The 25,417-nt window shown below is 35.9% G+C and overlaps 1 protein-coding gene across 2 annotated transcripts in view; it reads left to right on the top strand.

Annotated features, from left to right (window-relative positions):
* Positions 1–161: 161 nt before the first annotated feature.
* Positions 162–25,417, top strand: part of LOC108043207 (programmed cell death protein 6) — a 29,064-nt gene continuing 3,808 nt past the window's right edge. For both annotated transcript variants that reach the window (XM_044458384.1, XM_044458385.1), the window contains exons 1-2: positions 162–297; positions 348–723. In XM_044458384.1, the coding sequence (XP_044314319.1) occupies positions 239–297; positions 348–723 (435 nt within the window). In that variant the 5' untranslated portion in view covers positions 162–238. The remainder of the gene's footprint in view (positions 298–347; positions 724–25,417) is intronic.

Here is a 25,417-nt window from a genome sequence, read left to right on the forward strand (position 1 = left end):
TCATGTTCAGTACAACGACAACTTCTGACTTATTACACTGATAAATAATGGATGTACCTCTGTGGAAATGGGATATATCAATAAAATTATTAGAACAGCAAATTATTGTTTGTGGAAATAAGGTATAACTATTGTCACAATTGAATTTTAATCGATTTTAATCGAAAAGGGTTTTATGAGTCTAATTTTGTGAGTCACACGTTGCATTCTTTAAACGTATTACCACAAGTTGCCAACGATGACATATAACCATGACGGAATGCCAGACCAACAATTTCTTTGGGATGTGTTTCAAAGGCAAGGCCTTATTTAAAATTTGGACAAGGAATAATTGAAGATAATTTCAGAGTCGATAAAGACAGGAGTGGTCATATCTCTGCTGATGAGCTACAAGTGGCCCTTTCAAATGGTACATGGTCTGCGTTTAATCCCGAAACTATCCGTTTAATGATTGGAATGTTTGATCGAGATAATAGAGGGACCGTATCTTTTCAAGACTTTGGAGCATTGTGGAAATATGTGACGGATTGGCAAAATTGTTTTCGATCATTCGATCGTGACAATTCAGGGAACATAGACAAAGCTGAACTGAAAACAGCACTGACATCATTTGGTTATCGTTTATCCGACCACCTAATTGAAGTACTGCTTAGAAAATTTGATCGCTTTGGACGTGGGACAATTCTTTTTGATGATTTTATTCAATGTTGTATTGTCCTTTATGTAAGTATAAAAATTAACATATACCATACTCTTCAGAATATTTATGGGGTAGCACAGAAATGAAAAGTATAAGCCAATTTTCAATGTCATTATTTTCTAGATCGTTCACCATTTATTGGGTCAAATTTTTGATTTGTCTGTTATTTTTGTTTTGGTACTCTTTGGCAAATTAGTATTTATTATTATGCAAAGTTTTGAAAAACGACAATACCTACTGAAGTAAATTTTATATCTTCTGTTGTATCGATCCCATTGACTTTATTTCTTTTGCCCTTTCTCTGTAAACATACTTTATAAAAATTCAAAATTGCCTAATTTATTTAATTTTCGAACTTTAAAACCAAGCTAGGAGTTAAAAGAAATGTTTAAAAATTGTCCATATTATGAATTATTATTTTGTATTGCTAATATATGCGATAGTTATTACCTACAATAGTATTTTATAAGTTTTTGGAGGCTCTGCAATTTCAGTTAAAAGTTTGCAACTAATTGAAGGCCCTATAAAGTAAACAATCACTCAAATATGTCTGCGTTAAAATGTTTCGGCCATTTATTAATGTATTTAATTAAACAATGGTTATTTTTTATTTTAAATTTAAAACTTAACACTACGAAATACTGTATGCCAAAAAGTCTGCGTAGAGCTGTTTAAAGCTAAGTGGAATGTGCGATTACCGTCAGGACTTCTGCAGATTTTTTAAGCTGTAGGTATTGCGCAGTTCAGAAGAATTTCAATAGGAAAAAAAAAGTGAGGAGCGAAAAATTATTATTTTTGGACGGAAAATCATATAGGAATTTTGTGCTCTTGTTGGTAGAGCCTGAGCTGGTAGAGCATGATTTTAGTTTAACAAAAATCTGACGGCTTTTAAATGCAAATTAAATTTTTATTTTTAAAATTTTCAAATAATACTAGTTTCGACGATAGACACAATATATCACAATTGAGTTTTTATTTCATAAACAAGAGAGAACGCTATAGTCGGGTGCCCCGACTATCAGATACCCGTTACTCAGGTAAAGGGAGTGCGAGGGAGATGGAGATAGAAACTTTGATCACGCATAACTTTTTAACGAATGGTCCGATTTGAAAAATTTCTTCTACATTTCGATAGGTATTGATAAACACAATAAAACTGCATTTTTACTTTTCCGAAATATTTAAATTTTTATATAGTTTCCGAGATCTCAGCGTTCATACGGACAGACAGACGGACAGACAGACGGACAGACGGACATGGCTAGATCGACTCGGCTAGTGATCCTGAACAAGAATATATATACTTTATAGGGTCGGAAACGCTTCCTTCTACCTGTTACATACTTTTGCACGAATACAATATACCCTTTTACTCTACGAGTAACGGGTATAAAAAACAAGAAAGGGAGAAACTTCGGCTTGCCGATTTCTATACCTAGATTACTAAAAACAATGAAGCTATGTATATACATTTGTCGATTTTGGGCTGCATTTTGCCATCGTTTCGATTGCAGCTATATGATATTCTTGTCCGATTTTATCTCAAAGGAATATTTTGATGAAAAAAAAATCTTTTTTTTTTTTTAATTTTTTTGATTTTTCTATGGGACCTATATGATATAGATGTCTGATTTTAATTTAATAAAAACCGTAATTCCATAGTATTTAAATATTACCAAATCCCAAGGAACAACAAAAAAAATTCAAAGCAAGGAAGGAAAAACATTGGCAAGCCGAAGTTTATAACCCTTGCAGTTATTACAAAACGACTACATTTCGATTTATATGCCTATATTACTAAAAACAATGAAGCTATGTCTATTTTGCGCTGCATTTTGCCATCGTTTCTATTGCAGCTATATCATATTCTTGTCCGATTTTATCTAAAAGGAATATTTTGATAAATAGAAACACAGCAAAAATCTATTTATTTTTATTTTTTGATTTTCCTATGGGACCTATATGATATACACTACTGGCCAAAATAATAAGTACACCCGTGTACGGTTTCTTTAACTTCTCGCAAGACTGCTTTAATGATCATAAAGAAAAACTTAAATTTACTTATAGCTTTTTGATATATATTAGATTATAAAAATAGTTAACATAGGCATTTTTCAATTCATTTATAAAGTTTGTGGTTAATTATATCTAAAAAACATAAAAAGGGTTGGTCAAAATAATAAGTACACCAATTCTACAAACTCAAAAACTCAAAACTTAACAACAATTTTTCAACATTTCCTTGATTTCCTTAATCTATAGCTAGTATCCAGTATAGCCACCCTTATTTTGTACAACTTTGGCGATTCGTTTTGGCATACTAGCAATAAGCTTGCGACAAGTATCCACTGGAATGTCATACCAGGTTTTTGGACAAATGTCCACAATTCTTCGGCATTTCGAAAAGTATTTGTGCCGATACGACGTTTTAAGTGTTCCCCTAGGTTCTCAATCGGATTTTAGTCCGAGACTGGCTTGGCCAACTCATAAGATTTACTTGTTTTCGGTAAACCAAGCCTTGACCAGCTTTGAGGTGTGTTTTTGGTCGTTGTCTTGTTGAAAGACCCATCTCAAAGGCATTTTTTTCGGAATATGGTAGTATAACGTCAGCGAGTATACTTTTATACCCAAATCGAGTCATAATATCAGATATGCGATGTATCGGACCAACGCCATGCCAAGAAAATCAGCCCCAAACCATTATGCATCCGCCTCCGTGCTTAACGGTCTTCTTTGTGTACCGGGGACGAATTCTTTACTTTTTGGGCGTCGTACATAACGTCTAGGGTCGTTACCAAAAAGGTTTATTTTTGATTCGTCGCTCCATAACACATTGTTCCATTTTTTAAAACCTTTTGGTCCAGACCATGCCAAATGATTTTGTGCAAACTGGCGCCTCATCTGTAAATTTTTTTTCCGAAGTAAAGGAACTTTGGACTTGGAAAACATAAAGGGATCCTTTTTTGCCAGACTGACGATGCGGGTGTCCGTCGTTTGGGAAGATTTCTTCTTTCTTCCTCGTTTTTCGGTAGGATCTTTCAATTTTAAGGCATTCTAAACAAAACACACCGAGCGTCCAAGGCTTGTCGCAATTTCTCGTAGACTTTTTCCTTCTCGTTGAAGATTCAAGGCAATCTTCTTTTCTTCCAGGGTACAATGCTTTTTTCGGCCCATCTAAAAAATTTTTGTAACCTGAATATACTTAAAATGCAAGAAATCATTAAAAATCAACATACCGTAGTCAAATTTTAAACTTAATCCTTTCAAATTTGTGAATAATGGAAGTGTACTTATTATTTTGACCAGACCGAAAACGACCATCCAGAACAAATTTAGGCTTAGCACTGGATAAATGGGGTTCCCAATTTTCATTTTTGATTTAAATGTTTTACAACAATATAACCTTTCAAAATATAATCAACTAGCAGCCCTGCATTCGATAGCTTTCGAGCTATGTCCCAAGAAATGATACCTATACCTATGTACTTATTATTTTGGCCAGTAGTGTAGATGTCTGATTTTAATTTAATTAAAACCGCAATTCCATAATATTTAAATATTACCAAATCCCAAAGAACAAGTTAAAAAATTAAAAACAAGGAAGGAAGAAAACATTGGCAAGCCGAAGTTTATAACCCTTGCAGTTATTACAAAACGACTACATTTCGATTTATATGCCTATATTACTAAAAACAATGAAGTTATGTCTATTTTGCGATGCATTTTGCCATCGTGTCTGTGGCAGCTATATGATATTGTTGTCCGATTTTAATTTAATTAAAATAATATTTCCATAATATTTGAATTATTTTACCAAATCCCAAAGAACAAAAAAAAATTAAAAACAACAATGTTATAATTTTTGTCACTTTTTTCCGATTGTTCCTAAGGGAGTTATATGATATATATACTACCTGCAATAGAAAGACAACTTTTGGGAAAGCTTCAAGCAGATAGCTTTAAAACTGAGGGACTAGTTTGCGTAGAAACGGACGGACGGACGGACGGACGGACGGACGGACGGACGGATGCTGATCAGGAATATATATATTTTAAAGGGTCGGAAATGTCTCCTTCACTATGTTGCAAAATTTTGACTGAATACTACTCTCTGCAAGGGTATAAAAGTGTTTTAGTAAAACATAAATATAATATTTATATGGTCTTTATCATCTTTGATAACAACATAATAGGGATATGACACTTTATTCGTTGACAGTTTCAGGAGCTCACAAAGAGATTTCTATATATGAAGATAGATTTTTTTGGTAAAATTACCACTGTCAGACTTCAAGCGTTAATTAAACTCTCTAGTTAAAATAGGTTTTTACCGCTGATTTAAATCTTTAAAGCTTTCAATGTTTACCTTTAAATGCTTTTAACTTGTTTTATTCATTATTTAATGTAGTCGCTTTATATTTAATTTTGTACGTAATAACATACATTTTTTTTTCTTTGCAAAAAAATTTGAGAAAAACATTCGAGCCCATTGTCAGATTTTTCTGCCGGGTGTCGTCTGCGGAGGCGCCGTCGACCCAGTGATGTTGCAAGATGTCTTGCCAGACAGTTTGCATGGTTTCCCGGTATCGACTTGAGGATTTACAAATTGTCTCCGTTACCGTCGGTTTTTTAAATAATGGTGCCACTTCACCACCAGCATTCTCCTGCGAGGATGTAATGCACGTTTGCATCTTTTTTAATGATGAATCACAGGCCGTGCCCCAGCAAGTGATTCCCCAGTTTAAACATTCGAACACGAAAATGTTTTCTAATTATACGTTACATTTTATTTTTTAAAAGTTCCCCAAAACTGATAGTAGCTTGATGTTTTGGGCTAATTTTTCCACATTTTGAATGTGCGGATTTCAATTGTACATATTTCTATTGTAGTATATAAGCTACAAAAAAATTTCGGAATTTGGTTTTGCGGTCGAGTGACAAAGTCAAAAAATATTAATTAACTCGGTGAAAAATCTGACATTTTTTAAAAATTTGTATTGGCGATACGGATAGTCTCAGCTCAACTTTGTTTTTTGCATGTGATTGGGCAACAATTAAACAATATGTGTGATTTTTTTCTTCCAAAAATATTAAAAATTGGCTGAGATACAGGCAATCTCCGGCGGCGCCTCGAAGAAAAGATGTTTTGCGGTGTACACAATAACCGGTCACAGAATCATCCGAAATGAGAAAATCCAATTGCATTAGTTAAAGAACAAGATTCCTCAGGTAACGTTGTCGAGTTTTTATTTTTTGTATTTTTTTTTCGATGTTTTAAGGCACTTGAAAGTCAAAAACACCGATTTTCGCCTAAAACGTCGAGATATTTGTTGCTCTAAAAATAATAAATTATAAAAAAAAAAACCCGACAGCGTTTCCTGAGGAATTTAGTTGAGAACAACTATGCAAAATTTCAAAACGATCCGTCCGATAGATTTTGCAGGATCGTGTACACCGACTTTGAAAAGGGTAACTTTTCAGGAGAGCGTTTTAAAGTTTTGGACACCCATACATAACGAGCTAACTTACCTACGTTCAACTGCCCATAAGTTTGGAAGCTTTACTCGGATCGATCTAAAACTTTAACACAATATTCTCAAGATGTTGTGCATTCAGAAAAAAACAAATGAAATACCCCCCTTAAGTTAAACAACTTTACCCTTCGCTTAAATCTAATAGAAATTTTCTTGGAATAAACGTCGGATGAGAGACCAGGTGAGCTGTCGTGGATACCAACGGTAATTCTTGAAATATGACATGGCTATTTGTTGCGGTGATTTTCGCTCCTATGATCCTATAGAGTTATATTGCATCATTCGTAGCGACCGGCAGCATTTGATTTGTAGAAAATGGTCATGAAGATATAGTCAGTACATCTAGTGGCGAAGCATATTGATGGACTGGCGACTGGATGGTAACTGGCGACGAAAAATGGATATCATACGACAATGTCAAGCGAAAACGGTCGTGGTTGAAGGCCGGTGAACAGTGGCCAAGCCGAGATTGACGGCCAGGAAAGTTTTGCTCTGTGTTTGGTGGGAAGGGAATCATACTATTTGAGCTGCTTCCATATGGCCAGACGCTTAATTCTACCATCTACTGCGAACAACTGGACCGCTTGAAGCTGGCGATCGACCAGAACTGGCCAAACAGGTGTAGTATTTCACCAGGACAACGCCAGACCACACACTTCTTTGATGACTGGTCAGAAGCTACGGGAGCTCGAATGGGAGATTTTATTTTTATCCACCATATAGTCCGGACATAGCGCCAAGTGACTACCACCTATTCCTGTCCATGGCGAATGCCCTTACTGGTGTAAAGTTGGGCTCAAAAGAGGGTTGTGGCTGTCAGAGTTTTTCGCAAATAAGGAGGGAAGTTTCCAAGAGGGGGTATTATGAAGTTGCCGTCTAAATGGGAACACATTATCGAACAAAACTGCGTATATTTTAGCTCAATCACTGTATCAATTTTTATAAAGCATTGAATAAAGAGCAAAAAAGCGGAAGGGAGATATTTCCCAATCCAAGATCCGTATATCGTATGATATAGTCCTAAATCGTAGTGTATTATTTTGGTCCATTTCGTTACTACTATTATCTTTAGATTGTGGCGTTTGCGGGCCGAATATTTTGAAAATAATGATAGTGGGGCGCTTGTATATTGCAAAGGCTGTTTGGATATCAGCTAGTCAAACACGGTTGTCTTCACCAGGATTAGCCTTGATGATTCGTCCCGCTGGCCAACTCATAAATCATTATCTTCCTTTGGAACCAGTAATGCTTCCCTCGCGTTTGGTGCTGCGTTTTTCCACTTATGTCGAGTGTGAAGCTCCATTGATTATTCAGCTGCAAGATTTGCTTGTTGCTTGAACACTACTTCCGAAGCTTAAACTTAGATGGTAGAAATATTTTGTTTAATTCTTGACAACGTTGAATTACTTTCGGTATGCTGTGTGCTACAGTAAGGCAGTCGTCCGCATATAAATAATGTTGTAGAACTAATGAAAGGACTGTTCTTATTCACTGTTAAATGATCCAGGCAGTTAGTGGCTAGGAATAATGCAGATTATGTACCATACAACATCCGAAGGACTCTTTCCATCAATTGATTGTACTGATCTTCTGGGAACTCTTTTTCACTGCCCGCTGTTAATACGTGTTTGTGAGTACTGAACCGAAATAAAATTGGCATTAGTTCTCTCTGTACCGGGTGCAGTATATCATTTGATGACTGTTGCTTGTTGTTTGAGGGAAGCGTAAATATCCCCAATCCTGGATGAAATCCGTCTTTCCAATGCGAAAAACATTTTGTTGCAATATCCAGTGACTCCCCCAGGGCTGAAGACTGTTTAGAAAATTAAAACTTTACTATAAATATACTACTTATATAAAATATTTTTTATTTTTAAAAAGTTGGGAAAAACTAAAAAGATGGCACTGGCAGTGAACAAGAGTGGTTTTGAATTCAATCAAAAACAAGAGAGAACGCTATAGTCGGGTGCCCCGACTATCAGATACCCGTTACTCAGGTAAAGGGAGTGCGAGGGAGATGGAGATAGAAACTTTGATCACGCATAACTTTTTAACGAATGGTCCGATTTGAAAAATTTCTTCTACATTTCGATAGGTATTGATAAACACAATAAAACTGCATTTTTACTTTTCCGAAATATTTAAATTTTTATATAGTTTCCGAGATCTCAGCGTTCATACGGACAGACAGACGGACAGACAGACGGACAGACGGACATGGCTAGATCGACTCGGCTAGTGATCCTGAACAAGAATATATATACTTTATAGGGTCGGAAACGCTTCCTTCTACCTGTTACATACTTTTGCACGAATACAATATACCCTTTTACTCTACGAGTAACGGGTATAAAAAACAAGAAAGGGAGAAACTTCGGCTTGCCGATTTCTATACCTAGATTACTAAAAACAATGAAGCTATGTATATACATTTGTCGATTTTGGGCTGCATTTTGCCATCGTTTCGATTGCAGCTATATGATATTCTTGTCCGATTTTATCTCAAAGGAATATTTTGATGAATAGACCCACAGCAAAAATTTTTTTTTTTTTTTTTTTTAATTTTTTTGATTTTTCTATGGGACCTATATGATATAGATGTCTGATTTTAATTTAATAAAAACCGTAATTCCATAGTATTTAAATATTACCAAATCCCAAGGAACAACAAAAAAAATTCAAAGCAAGGAAGGAAAAACATTGGCAAGCCGAAGTTTATAACCCTTGCAGTTATTACAAAACGACTACATTTCGATTTATATGCCTATATTACTAAAAACAATGAAGCTATGTCTATTTTGCGCTGCATTTTGCCATCGTTTCTATTGCAGCTATATCATATTCTTGTCCGATTTTATCTAAAAGGAATATTTTGATAAATAGAAACACAGCAAAAATCTATTTATTTTTATTTTTTGATTTTCCTATGGGACCTATATGATATAGATGTCTGATTTTAATTTAATTAAAACCGCAATTCCATAATATTTAAATATTACCAAATCCCAAAGAACAAGTTAAAAAATTAAAAACAAGGAAGGAAGAAAACATTGGCAAGCCGAAGTTTATAACCCTTGCAGTTATTACAAAACGACTACATTTCGATTTATATGCCTATATTACTAAAAACAATGAAGTTATGTCTATTTTGCGATGCATTTTGCCATCGTGCCTGTGGCAGCTATATGATATTGTTGTCCGATTTTAATTTAATTAAAATAATATTTCCATAATATTTGAATTATTTTACCAAATCCCAAAGAACAAAAAAAATTAAAAACAACAATGTTATAATTTTTGTCACTTTTTTCCGATTGTTCCTAAGGGAGTTATATGATATATATACTACCTGCAATAGAAAGACAACTTTTGGGAAAGCTTCAAGCAGATAGCTTTAAAACTGAGGGACTAGTTTGCGTAGAAACGGACGGTCGGACGGACGGATGCTGATCAGGAATATATATACTTTAAAGGGTCGGAAATGTCTCCTTCACTATGTTGCAAAATTTTGACTGAAGTTATAATACTCTCTGCAAGGGTATAAAAGTGTTTTAGTAAAACATAAATATAATATTTATATGGTCTTTATCATCTTTGATAACAACATAATAGGGATATGACACTTTATTCGTTGACAGTTTCAGGAGCTCACAAAGAGATTTCTATATATGAAGATAGATTTTTTTGGTAAAATTACCACTGTCAGACTTCAAGCGTTAATTAAACTCTATAGTTAAAATAGGTTTTTACCGCTGATTTAAATCTTTAAAGCTTTCAATGTTTACCTTTAAATGCTTTTAACTTGTTTTATTCATTATTTAATGTAGTCGCTTTATATTTAATTTTGTACGTAATAACATACATTTCTTTTTTCTTTGCAAAAAAATTTGAGAAAAACATTCGAGCCCATTGTCAGATTTTTCTGCCGGGTGTCGTCTGCGGAGGCGCCGTCGACCCAGTGATGTTGCAAGATGTCTTGCCAGACAGTTTGCATGGTTTCCCGGTATCGACTTGAGGATTTACAAATTGTCTCCGTTACCGTCGGTTTTCCAAATAATGGTGCCACTTCACCACCAGCATTCTCCTGCGAGGATGTAATGCACGTTTGCATCTTTTTTAATGATGAATCACAGGCCGTGCCCCAGCAAGTGATTCCCCAGTTTAAACATTCGAACACGAAAATGTTTTCTAATTATACGTTACATTTTATTTTTTAAAAGTTCCCCAAAACTGATAGTAGCTTGATGTTTTGGGCTAATTTTTCCACATTTTGAATGTGCGGATTTCAATTGTACATATTTCTATTGTAGTATATAAGCTACAAAAAAATTTCGGAATTTGGTTTTGCGGTCGAGTGACAAAGTCAAAAAATATTAATTAACTCGGTGAAAAATCTGACATTTTTTAAAAATTTGTATTGGCGATACGGATAGTCTCAGCTCAACTTTGTTTTTTGCATGTGATTGGGCAACAATTAAACAATATGTGTGATTTTTTTCTTCCAAAAATATTAAAAATTGGCTGAGATACAGGCAATCTCCGGCGGCGCCTCGAAGAAAAGATGTTTTGCGGTGTACACGATAACCGGTCACAGAATCATCCGAAATGAAAAAATCCAATTGCATTAGTTAAAGAACAAGATTCCTAAGGTAACGCTGTCGAGTTTTTATTTTTTGTATTTTTTTTTTCGATTTTTTAAGGCACTTGAAAGTCAAAAACACCGATTTTCGCCTAAAACGTCGAGATATTTGTTGCTCTAAAAATAATAAATTATAAAAAAAAAAAACCCGACAGCGTTTCCTGAGGAATTTAGTTGAGAACAACTATGCAAAATTTCAAAACGATCCGTCCGATAGATTTTGCAGGATCGTGTACACCGACTTTGAAAAGGGTAACTTTTCAGGAGAGCGTTTTAAAGTTTTGGACACCCATACATAACGAGCTAACTTACCTACGTTCAACTGCCCATAAGTTCGGAAGCTTTACTCGGATCGATCTAAAACTTTAACACAATATTCTCAAGATGTTGTGCATTCAGAAAAAAACAAATAATGCAAAAAAAACAAATTAAATACCCCCCTTAAGTTAAACAACTTTACCCTTCGCTTAAATCTAATAGAAATTTTCTTGGAATAAACGTCGGATGAGAGACCAGGTGAGCTGTCGTGGATACCAACGGTAATTCTTGAAATATGACATGGCTATTTGTTGCGGTGATTTTCGCTCCTATGATCCTATAGAGTTATATTGCATCATTCGTAGCGACCGGCAGCATTTGATTTGTAGAAAATGGTCATGAAGATATAGTCAGTACATCTAGTGGCGAAGCATATTGATGGACTGGCGACTGGATGGTAACTGGCGACGAAAACAGTGGCCAAGCCGAGATTGACGGCCAGGAAAGTTTTGCTCTGTGTTTGGTGGGAAGGGAATCATACTATTTGAGCTGCTTCCATATGGCCAGACGCTTAATTCTACCATCTACTGCGAACAACTGGACCGCTTGAAGCTGGCGATCGACCAGAACTGGCCAAACAGGTGTAGTATTTCACCAGGACAACGCCAGACCACACACTTCTTTGATGACTGGTCAGAAGCTACGGGAGCTCGAATGGGAGATTTTATTTTTATCCACCATATAGTCCGGACATAGCGCCAAGTGACTACCACCTATTCCTGTCCATGGCGAATGCCCTTACTGGTGTAAAGTTGGGCTCAAAAGAGGGTTGTGGCTGTCAGAGTTTTTCGCAAATAAGGAGGGAAGTTTCCAAGAGGGGGTATTATGAAGTTGCCGTCTAAATGGGAACACATTATCGAACAAAACTGCGTATATTTTAGCTCAATCACTGTATCAATTTTTATAAAGCATTGAATAAAGAGCAAAAAAGCGGAAGGGAGATATTTCCCAATCCAAGATCCGTATATCGTATGATATAGTCCTAAATCGTAGTGTATTATTTTGGTCCATTTCGTTACTACTATTATCTTTAGATTGTGGCGTTTGCGGGCCGAATATTTTGAAAATAATGATAGTGGGGCGCTTGTATATTGCAAAGGCTGTTTGGATATCAGCTAGTCAAACACGGTTGTCTTCACCAGGATTAGCCTTGATGATTCGTCCCGCTGGCCAACTCATAAATCATTATCTTCCTTTGGAACCAGTAATGCTTCCCTCGCGTTTGGTGCTGCGTTTTTCCACTTATGTCGAGTGTGAAGCTCCATTGATTATTCAGCTGCAAGATTTGCTTGTTGCTTGAACACTACTTCCGAAGCTTAAACTTAGATGGTAGAAATATTTTGTTTAATTCTTGACAACGTTGAATTACTTCCGGTATGCTGTGTGCTACAGTAAGGCAGTCGTCCGCATATAAATAATGTTGTAGAACTAATGAAAGGACTGTTCTTATTCACTGTTAAATGATCCAGGCAGTTAGTGGCTAGGAATAATGCAGAATGTGTACCATACAACATCCGAAGGACTCTTTCCATCAATTGATTGTACTGATCTTCTGGGAACTCTTTTTCACTGCCCGCTGTTAATACGTGTTTGTGAGTACTGAACCGAAATAAAATTGGCATTAGTTCTCTCTGTACCGGGATGCAGTATATCATTTGATGACTGTTGCTTGTTGTTTGAGGGAAGCGTAAATATCCCCAATCCTGGATGAAATCCGTCTTTCCAATGCGAAAAACATTTTGTTGCCATATCCAGTGACTCCCCCAGGGCTGAAGACTGTTTAGAAAATGAAAACTTTACTATAAATATACTACTTATATAAAATATTTTTTATTTTTAAAAAGTTGGGAAAAACTAAAAAGATGGCACTGGCAGTGAACAAGAGTGGTTTTGAATTCAATCAAAAACAAGAGAGAACGCTATAGTCGGGTGCCCCGACTATCAGATACCCGTTACTCAGGTAAAGGGAGTGCGAGGGAGATGTAGATAGATACTTTGATCACGCATAACTTTTTAACGAATGGTCCGATTTGAAAAATTTCTTCTACATTTCGATAGGTATTGATAAACACAATAAAACTGAATTTTTACTTTTCCGAAATATTTAAATTTTTAAAATCGTATATAAGCGATTGTGGGCGTTAAAGGGGGCGTGGCACCTTTTTGAAACAAACTTGCGCTGCGTAGGAACTCATAAAATCTACATGCAAAATGTCAATCTTCTAGCTTTTATAGTTTCCGAGATCTCAGCGTTCATACGGACAGACAGACAGACAGACAGGCGGACAGACGGACAGACGGACATGGCTATATCGACTCGGCTTGTGACCCTGATCAAGAATATATATACTTTATAGGGTCGGAAACGCTTCCTTCTAGCTGTTACATACTTTTGCACGAATACAATATACCCTTTTACTCTACGAGTAACGGGTATAATTAGTTGAGACACATTCTAGATATTTAATCTTCGGCGAATATATTATTCTTTGACTTTAAAATTACAAATAAACAGTTGAACAAATCATATACATATTAAACAAAATAAACGAAAATAAATAGCGCTTGTCAGCTGAGTGCAGCACAAGAACACTGTCTTCCCGAACCAATCCCTTTGCTTGGTCAACCTTTTATTGATTAGCCCTGTAAATTAGAAGCATTTAATAAGTTTAAACCAGCATTTCAAAAGTTTACTCACATTTTTGCTTTTTCTTTTCTAAAGTGGTAAGAAATATGATATTGCGCGCTTCTTTCAATGTTTGAATGCTTCTATTAATTTCTGAATAAATACATATTTTTCATTAACAATTTGATCATGATATAAGTTTTGTTCTATATAAACTTCCGAAATTTTTTACTTTATATCCTAACAGAGGTGGTATTAGCTATGCTAGTTTTCACATATTTTTCCAGGGCAGCTTATGGTAGTAACACGCTTATAAAATAACACATTGTAATTATTTGTTGTATGTGGGATATAATATTGAATTATTTTTCATACAAAGAAATAATTAAATAAGTGTTGCTTAAATGCATTATTACATTGTCATTTGATTTTGTGTAGATATTCGATTTGGAGAGCCTTCTTCATATACATACATATATTCGTGACAAGCATCATCAGAAGAATTGATAGAGCCATAACCGCCCGTTTTTACGGATAATAGTATCTCACTTTTAAAGCTATCTGGTTAGAAATTTTTCAAAAGTCTTCATTCTATTGCAGGTCGGAGCGAGCCGGTTTGGACGACTCATAAAGCTCCCATAGGAACAATCGAAATATAAATAAAAACAAATATATTGTATATTTACATATAAAATTACATTCTTGATATAGGTTCAAGGATCAATCACAATTTATAAAAAAATCGACTTAATTTAATTGTTTTAAACTTATAAGAATAAAAATCGATAATTAATTTTTAAAACTATACATTTTTAATATTTGTAGAGCTTTAGCAGTGCGACAGAAGAACAACTATAAAACGGGTTTTTTGGAATATTCCTTTTTTTTTTATTGCACATTGTTTTTGTAAAATGGAACATAGAGAAATAAGCAAAAGTTTCGTTTCACCGAAATATCAGCTTTTGATTTTGTTTCGCGAAAAGTGCAAAAATAATTTGTAATTTTGTGAAAAGGGAGTTTAATTAAGTTCGTTTTTGTAGTTAAGGTTATCCGGGTCTTGAAGCACGAAAAAAAGCATATTTTCGTGAATTTTTTTAAAAGATCTTACGACTATTTCACAAATTTTATTTATTGTACATTTATGTTTAAGGTTTGACCAACATACTGTAAAAATTTGAACCAAAAATTTTAAAAATTGAGCCTTTAAGGCAGGCTTGAACTTGACCACATAAAAAATTGTGTCCTTGCGGTAGGCAAAATATCTTATCAGTTTTTATCTGAAATCAAAAAACCAAAGTTGTTCTGATAGTGTATGTGTGTGGCTTGTCCTCTACGAGCCATTTTTTTTTAAATTAAAAATTGAATTTTTTGTACCGCTTTTCATAAAAATGTAATTTTTTACGTAAATTTTGGTCATATTTTGGCTTATAAAATGAGTTGTAATTGAAAATAAAAAAACCCTCCGTTAAGGACAAGAAAAACATGACTAAAAGAAGTGTGCAAAAGCAGAAGTCGATCGGTGCAATAGTTTTTGAGAAGACGTGACTACCGACTTCAAAAAAGTGGTTTTGAGAAAAACGCGTTTAAAGTGCCGCATCTGCTCGACGCCAGAGCCCGAATTGCCTGTTGTGACTCATTCGACGCGCTGGGCTTTAAATTTCTCCCATTCCTAGTTTTGCTTCGATCGACTTGAAATTTTCGGACAACATTCCTGACACTTTTTACTATTATATAAAAATGTTTGAAAAAAATGAATTTTTTGAAGTGTCAAGACCCGTATAACCATTTAAAACGACAATACACTTTTACTTCGCAAAAAATTTCATTTTAGTGGGTAGAGGACCTCACTGCTCCAAGCGAGAAAGGGAAGAGATCATTCGGCTTAGAAAGGAGGGCAAAACATATAAAGAAATTCAAAGCCTTTTGACATGTTCTGCCAAGATGGTTTCTAATGCCATTTGAACCGAAGCCCGAAAAACGAGGTAGGATTCGCAAAACCACAATTTTAGAGAACCGACGCATAGTACGCTTAAGCAAAGCTTATCCTTTTGCATCCTCTAAAGCGGCGACTTCTTGAGAAAAATTTTAATGCGCGAAGTCCACGTAAGGCGCCATTACTTGGTAAAAGCACTAAGCATACTATTTATAGACTGGCCATTTCATACAACGAAAATGGACACAACAATTTCTTAGCGATAGGCCCCAGGGCTCTTAGCAGCAGGCCCCGGACGCTTCGTGTGCGTTCGGGCTTTTTGCGCTCTCATTATACCCTTGCAGAGGGTATTATAATTTTGGTCAGAAGTTTGTAACGCAGTGAAGGAGACGTTTCCGACCCCATAAAGTATATATATTCTTGATCAGGATCAATAGGGAAGTCGATATAGCCATGTCCGTCTGTCCGTCTGTTTCAATACCGTTTGCGAGCTCAGTTTAAAAGCTAGCGATCTGAAACTTTCACACTCGTCCTAAAACATGTGTACGCAGATCAAGTTTGAAAATCGCCCCGATCGGACGTCTATATCCTATGGCTCCCATAGGAACAATCGGATATATCTTGCACGAATTGATGATATTTCGCGCAGTGTAAAAGCTATTGACATGAATCTTTCCAAATCGTATTTTTTTATGCATACCTTGATCAGGGTAAAAGCGCGTGGCGATCGGACGTCTATATCCTATAGCTCCCATAGGAACAATAGGGTAAAATCGGTCCAAATTTTATGTTTTTCAGAATATTTCGCGCTGTGTAAAAGCTATTGTTATAAATTTTTTCAAATCGTATTTTTTTATGCATTCCTTCATCAAGGTAAAAGCGCGTGCTGATCGGACGTCTATATCCTATAGCTCCCATAGGAACAATCGGATATACCTTTCAAGAATGGAAGATATTTCGCGCAGTGTAAAAGCTATTAACATAAATCTTTCCAAATCTTATTTTTTTATGCATACCTTGATCAGGGTAAAAGCGCTTGGCGATCGGACGTCTATATCCTATAGCTCCCATAGGAACAATACGGTGAAATCTGTTAAAATTTAATGATTTTTAGAATATTTCGCACAGTATATAAGCAATTGACATGAATCTTTCCAAATCGTATTTTTTATGCATACCTTGATTAGGGTAAAAGCACGTGACGATCGGACGTCTATATCCTACAGCTCCCATAGGAACAACAGGGTGAAATCGGTCCAAATTTGTTGGTTTTCTGAATTTTTCGCGTAGTGTGTAAGCTACTGACATACATTTTTCCAAGTCTTATTTATTTACGCATATCTTGATTAGGGTAAAAGCGCTTGCCGATCGGACGTCTATTTCTTATAGCTTCCGTAGGAAAAATAGTTAAAGGCTGCGAAAGTATTCCTTTTTTTCCATTTTTATATGACATTTTCTGCAGTATAAAAGCAATTGACATCAAACGACGCAAATCTAGTTTATTTATGTATACCTTATTCCTTTCGCTACTTTTTCAGTTTTAGCAATTTCGTCAAAGTCTGCAAGGGTATTAAAACTTCGGCTTGCCGAAGTTAGCTTCCGTCCTCGTTTTTATTCTCATTTTGATACTCGCGTACATAACTACATAAGGTAGTCTCGTCGGCTGTTTAAACGTTCGACGAAAGAAAGAAAGGTTGTCTACGGGCGACCTATGTGCAACATGACCCTTTGACATATAAAAGTTTTATTTTAAGATTAGAATATATATTGTAGAATTAAGAATCTTAACAAAAACGACGCCTAATTTCAAATTCAAAACTATTACATATTAAATTATGAAAAAAAATTAAACGTCTTTTTAGAAAAAAAAACCCTGAACCATTGAAGGGTTAATCTACACATTCTATTGTCGCTCTGCTTGCACTTACTAAACAGTGCCCATTTCACTCGCACTCATTGTTCTCATACCGGGGTGCATGTGAACGTTTATTTGCAGCAAGAATATTTTTTCTTTAGCTACTTTTCATAATGTGTACCATAACAATATGGGCGTATTTACAATTGGGTTAATGATAAAAAAATTAGAATTTTTTGCATATATGTATGTATTCCAGTTAACATAAATAAATCTACTGAGATAGGGCATATCGCAGTCGGAGTCACTTAAAACAATCATTGTGCGGTGAATTCATATTACTCCTGTTTGGCTAGCACTTATTGGAATTCCCATATAGGGAAATATTGTTTCAATAAATTAAATCTCGAAATTGAATGTGTCATCCCAGCCCAGTATTATGATATTGAGCAAGTTAATGTTTTCTATAACCAGGCAGATTAAAGAGCACACCTAACCTTTGTGGGGTACCGTTGAAATCAGCAGGCGCTGGGTCAGCGACAGCAATTGTACCGTTTAACTTGAGCGTTGAGAAAAAGCACACTTATCTGGTATCCGAGCAATCGATTCTCTCAGGTTTTACCAGCATCAGCCACGATCTGCGAAGATAAACAACCGATGTCTTGAGCCCAAGTCAACATCGCACTTAAATATCTGTCCAAAGTGATAGAAATATTAGTACGGATAAGAACTAACAAGTACGTATTCACAGCGCACATTGAGAAAATGTACCGTCAAGTTTGAATAAACCTAGAAGACCAGTTCCATCAATTGTATTGTTGGAGAAAAAGACCTTCGGAGGACATCCATTAAATCTAATGCGAATGGTACATCTGCACCATTCGTATCCAAATAGCATACCGGGAGCAATTTCACTTCTTCAAATATTAAAAAAATATTGCTACCATCTGGGCTTAGACTTCGGAAGTAATGTTTAAAAAAAAAAGCAAATTTTACAAGGAAGTGCTGAAAATGTCACTGTCAGAGACGTTAAATTAACAAAGCCTTTGAGAACTTTAGATCGTATTATTGAGATATCAGTTTTGTTGTTTTGTTTTGTTTTTAATAGTTATTATTAGGTTTTAATTACAAATCCTTGAAGAAAAACGAAGTGCACCCGATCTAGAAGCTGCAATATCTATTGCACCGTAGAATAACAGTGGACAAGCCAAATGAACGTAATGGTCCAGTGTAATGCACTAATTGCCAGAAGTATGGTCTACAAGGAGCTGAAGAGTCGCATGCGACAAGCGACAGCATTGCGGAACTAATGACATTCATAAAAACGACTATGCAAACACTTGTTCAAAAGAAGAACATGGTGATACAATTGCTCTAAATAATCGATGCATAATCTACAAATATCAATTAACACAATTCCCTAACGAAACTCTTATGGACGTAATGCTGCTGGTAGAAACGCATTTAATAAACAAATACAACCTTTAAATAAGAGGTTATATATTGAAAAGCCCGCGGCGGAAGCGAAGTCTTAATCAGAGAACGCATCAAACACCACCTTCAGGAGACTACAATGCCAAACACAAGCATTGAGGATTACGTCTTGTGACTTCCAAAGGAAGTAGAATGCAATTATAAATTTAAGAAACAAATTGGACTATATTTCCTCTGAAAGACCCACAAATTGGCCAGCAGACCCCCGAAAGCTCCCAGAACTTACAATAAACAAATCTCGAAATCTATGAAATGCCAAAGCAATTTCTGACCTATTTTTAGACCACTCGCCTGTGCTAATAACACTTCTTGAAGTACTTCTTACAGCAGCCAAAATCTCCACACCACAAGGGAAGGAGGTACAAGCAAACAAATACTACAAATCCAATCAGCAAATCGAACAGCTAGTGTGGGAAAGGAGGCTTATGCTTGGCAGACCAGTGATCTGTCGACCTGGCTCTCCAGCAGCAGGCAGAAAATGCACAGCTATGGTTCAGAGTTAAGTTAATATTATTAGATTTAATACATTTATTGTTGGTCTCGTAAGGAGAAGATTAAACAAAAACGAGGACGGAAGCTAACTTCGGCAAGCCGAAGTTTTAATACCCTTGCAGACTTTGCCGAATTTGCTAAAATTGAAAAAGTAGAGAAAAGAATAAGTTATACATAAATAAATTAGATTTGCGTAGTTTATAAAAATAGAAAAAACGGGATATTTTCGCAGCCTTTAATAATTTTTTCTACGGAAGCTATTAGATATAGACGTCCGATTGGCAGGCGAACTTCGCCTGATCAAGGTATGCGTAAATAAATAAGACTTTGAAAAATGTATGTCAATAGCTTCTACACTGCCCGAAATATTCTGAAAAACATCAAATTTGGACCGATTTCACACTATTGTTCCTATGGGAGCTATAGGATATAGAAGACCGATCGGCACGTGCTTTTACCTTGATCAAGGAATGCATTAAAAAATACGATTTGAAAAAATTTATGTCAATAGCTTATACACTGCGTGAAATATTCTGAAAAACATCAAATTTGGACCAATTTAACCCTATTGTTCCTATGGGAGCTATAGGATATAGACGTCCGATCGGCACCCGCTTTTACCCTGATCAAGGTATGCATAAAAAAATACGATTTGAAAAATGTCATGTCAATAGCCTTATCCAGTGCGAAATATCCTTAAAATCATAACATTTTAACCGATTTCACCCTATTGTTCCTATGTGAGCTATAGGATATAGACGTCCGATCGGCACCCGCTTTTACCTTGATCAAGGAATGCATATAATAAAAGCAATATTACAAAAAAAATAAGTTTTTAAAGACTGGGCATTATCTGTTAGTAGAGTTTTGTGCGTCAGGTATTTGATCGGTTTTTGCAATCAATACATTTTTGTGGTATTGTGCACTTGTGTGCTGTGTTTGTTTCTATGACCGAATTTAAAGCAGTTGTTGCATCTTAACGGTAGTGGTATATATTTTCTTACAGTGGTTCTTCGAAAGCAAAGTTTAATGTAATCTAAAAGGTCGAGCAGCTAAAACGTAATTATTACAAGATCGGTTTTCTTAAAAGAGTAAATTTTTTTTGTAAAATTTGCTTACATCGCAGACTTACTGATAACCTAATTTTTCTTCTCTTTCACTGGTGTCTTTAGAATATATAAAATCTTAAAATTTAAGAATATTGTGAAGACTGCGAAAGCTTTTAATCGAAGTAATATATTGGCGTCTTAGTTTGGTTTTTGTTTTGATTATAAATGTTTTAAAGTTTGTTACGGTCGTTAACCTCAACGCCACAGGTTAAGTCGACTTGTTTTTTGATTAGGAATGGATAAATGTCTAGATCCTAATGTGGGAGTAAAACTTCCTAGTAGAGGCCAAACCAGTGTACCAATTTCTATTTCAAACGAAGACGAAAGCTAACTTCGGCAAGCCGAAGTTTTAATACCCTTGCAGACTTTGCCGAAATTGCTAAAACTGAAAAAGTAGCGAAAGGAATAAGCTATACATAAATAAACTAGATTTGCATCGTTTGATGTCAAATGCTTTTATACGGCATAAATGTGATATAAAAATAGAAAACAAGAGAGAACGCTATAGTCGAGTGCCTCGACTATTAGATACCCGTTACTCCGTTTCCTTTAATAGAAATCCTTATCGAGAATTAACGTTAACTCTGTTGAGCACCTTGGAGAGCTGTTCCAAAATCATCCGGTAGATGGCGCCATGAAAGGCGAAATGTAGGCGATAACCAGGCTTAAGCGTTTAATGGGTTTTTGGGCGTTAGAGTGGGCGTGGCAAACTTTTATTAGGACAATCGATAGGTATTGACGAAACAAATACATATCAATTAAAATTTTCATAATAGCATCAAAACTGTGGCCACAGCTTGTGGCTTGTGGGCGTCAGAGGGGGCGTGGCACCATTTTGAAACAAACTTGCGCTGCGTAGGAACTCCTAAAATCTACATGCAAAATTCCAATCTTCTAGCTTTTATAGTTTCCGAGATCTCAGCGTTCATACGGACGGACAGACAGACGGACAGACGGACATGGCTAGATCGACTCGGCTAGTGATCCTGAACAAGAATATATATACTTTATAGGGTCGGAAACGCTTCCTTCTACCTGTTACATACTTTTGCACGAATACAATATACCCTTTTACTCTACGAGTAACGGGTATAAAAAGGGATACTTTCGCAGCCTTTAACAATTTTTCCTACGGAAGCTATACGATATAGACGTCCGATCAGCAAGCGCTTTTACCCTAATCAAGATATGCGTAAATAAATAAAACTTGGAAAAATTTATGTCAGTAGCTTACACACTGTGCGAAAAATTCTGAAAATCATCAAATTTGGACCGATTTCACCCCATTGTTCCTATGGGAGCTATAGGATATAGAGGCCCGATCGTCACGCGTTTTTACCCTAATCAAGGTATGCATAAAAAAATACGATTTGAGAAGATGCAAACGGTATTGACACAGACGGACAGACGGACGGACGGACAGACGGACATGGCTATATCGAATCCTCTATTGATTCTGATCAAGAATATATATACTTTATGGGGTCGGAAACGTCTCCTTCTGACCAAAATTATACTACCCTCTGCAAGGGTATAAAGACTAACTTCTTCTAGGTGATTTTAATATACCTGGAGTTACCTGGTCCACTGAGGATGGATCGAATGTCTTACTTTCTATAGCACAACATGATTTTATTGACGGCCTGCTTGACATATCCTTATCTCAAGTAAACCATGTTCGAAATTCACTCTTCACAGTCGCCTTCTTGATTTGGGTTTTGTATCAAATCCTGAAGGTGTGCTTCTGTCCACAGTAGCACCACTCACGCAACCTAAAGTTCCATCCAATCGAACTTTCAATTGACACGGGTAGAGTTATAGAAGAAAAATCAGAAAAATCATCCAAACGAATACATTGTTTTCGCAAGGCAGACTATCTGAGGCTAAATCATTTTATTTCTGGCTTTAATTGGTTTGATCTTTACTTATGCAATAATATGTCCGATCCAGTTAATGTTTTTTACACTGCAATAAACTCATTTTTTAATTCCTGTGTTCCGTAGTACTATCCGTCAATTGCCAATAAATCACCTTGGTTAAGCACAGAGTTGACACACTTAAGAAATGTAAATTTTATTTCTGGATTTAATTGGTCTGATCTTTACTTATGCAATAATATGTCCGTTGCAGTTAATGTTTTTTACACTGGAATGAACTCATTTTTTACTTCCCTGTGTTCCGTTGTACTATCCGTCAATTTCCAATAAATCACCTTGGTTTATCAAAGAGTTTACACACTTAAGAAATGTTTTGGACTTTACATTTCCTTTTTGGAAATATAAAAATATTGGTTCTCAATCTGTTTTTACTAGATATTTAACTGCTCGGTTAAGATTTACCGTGCTTAATGCTCAGTGTTATAATAGTTACTTAAACCGTTGTAAGGTCTCTCAGGACCCGGAACAGTTTTATAATTTTGTTAACACCAAGCGTAAATCTAAATCTTTTCCTTCCTCGCTGTCGTTCGAAAACATGACGGCAACCACAGATCAGGCAATAGCCGTTTTATTTGCACAATTTTTTTAACAACATACTTTACTTTAGATTATTCATCACAGCCTTATTCTTAAACCATATCCAAGTCAAACCTCATATTCTGTCCCACTTTAACAGAAAGGGGTCTTCTTTTGGATCTTCTTCATATTAAGCCTGTTTATTCGCCAGGGCCCGATGGTTTTTCTGGGTGCGTGCTTAGGTATTGCGCTAGGGCCCTGTGAAAACCTATTCACGAGTTTTTTACCCAATTCCCAAATATTTGGAAGGAATAATTTGTTATTCCTCTTTTCAAAAAAGGTAACAAGTTAGAAGCCAGTAGCTATTAGAGCTTTTTGAAAAAATCATTACTCCTCATTGGCAGCACCTTTGTAGACCAATAATTTCTCCGTGTCAACACGAATTTATTAAACATTGATCCACAATCACTAACCTTCTGGAGCTTACTACATTTGTCATAAAGGGCTTCAATAGTAGTTTTCAAGCCGGCGTCATTTCCATTGACTTTAGTAAATCATTTGACTCAGTAAATCATTTACTTCTTGTCCAAAACCTTGACCTGTTAGGTTTTCCAGTTGATCTGCTTAAATGGATTTCAAGTTATCTAAATGGCAGGTCACAAAGGGTCCTTTTTAAGAATTCAATTTTTGAAATTCTCCGTGTTACCTCCGGTGTCCCACAAGGGACCCATCTGGGTCCGCTACTTTTTACATTATTTATTAACGATCTTCCCTCAATTATAGGTCATTTTCGCGTACGCGTGTACGCAGATAATGTTAAGTTACGCCTGCAGTATAAGGACATTCATTTCCTGCCATTTAAACTTACAATCCGATCTAGATAACTTTCAAAACTGTTGCCGAGATAATTTACTAAATTTAAACGGTTCAAAGTGCAAGCTGATGACTTTTTATCGGGTCAATCCGATATACGCGCCTTACACGTTAATTGCCAGTTCTTTGGATAGAATAACTCTTGTAAACGATCTTTTGGACTCGAAACTAAAATTTTCGAATCACATTTTGTTCATGGTTAATAAAGCCAAAGGAGTCCTTGGATTTATTAAAAGTTGATCAAAAGAATTCGATGATCCTTATTTAACTAAATTTTTATATATTTCGTCCGTCCGCCTAAACTGGGATGCAAATCTTAACTTACCTTCTTATTCTAGTAGACTTCTGTTGATTAATTTACCATCCTAGCCAACCGTAGAACGATGCTTGGTACTACTACTACTTGCTAAGTCGGCTAAACTTTTCTGTGCCAAGTAGATTAACTAGAAATTATATTCCCCTAATTTTAAATCATTGTAGATCTTCTAACTATGCCTTGCAGACTTTTCCTGTAATCTCAAATCTTGGCTCTCTGCCGCTCCTAAAACGAGTAATACTAATACTAATACTAATACTAATACTAATACTAAGTCCACCAAATCTTGACAAATCTTGAGGGGAATCTGGCCCCGTGGCTCCTGCACAAATTGCCAAAGCTGCACCTTAGAAGTTGGGGACTTCTTTGATACGTAGCGCCTAATGTCACCCAGATGTTTTTAATGGGATTTAAATCCGGAGACTGTGCTGGCCATGGCATTACATCAACTTTTTAATTACTAAACCACTCCTTGGCCAACTTGCTGGTATGTTTAGGATCATTTTTATGCCGAAATGTCCAACTTAATGGCATCTATTCCACAGCTTACGACAGTTTTTGGTATTTGTACATAAGCATGTCGGTGTCACTTAAAGCACCGACTGCTCTTAAGTGGTTAAGAAAACTTCAAACCAAATCAGCTTTGGTTGTTGTTCTGCAAGCGGATGGTGCCTGCATACCCTACCAATTAAGAGCAGTCTGTGTTTAAAGTGACACCGACTGCGATATGCCCTGTTCCTATATCACTAGATTGATTTCTATTGGAATACTTACATATATGCAAAACATTTTACTGCTGGCACTGATTTGAAATATATTATAACAAATAATATTATATATTTATCATTAACCCAATAGTGAATACGCCCATATTGTTAGGGTACACATTATGAAAAGTAGCAAAAGACAAAATATTCTTGCTGCATCGAATTTAAATAAACGCACACATGCACCCCTGTATGAGAATGCATGAACACGCATACATATAAGGACCAATTGAAGAGCAGGCGCAACCTTCTTCAAAATGCGCCTCTCTGCGACTGAACGACCGAACTCGTGCAATGAGTCTGCT

Source organism: Drosophila rhopaloa, unplaced genomic scaffold (genome assembly GCF_018152115.1).
Source record: "Drosophila rhopaloa isolate 14029-0021.01 unplaced genomic scaffold, ASM1815211v1 contig_166, whole genome shotgun sequence".
NCBI lineage: Eukaryota > Metazoa > Arthropoda > Insecta > Diptera > Drosophilidae > Drosophila > Drosophila rhopaloa.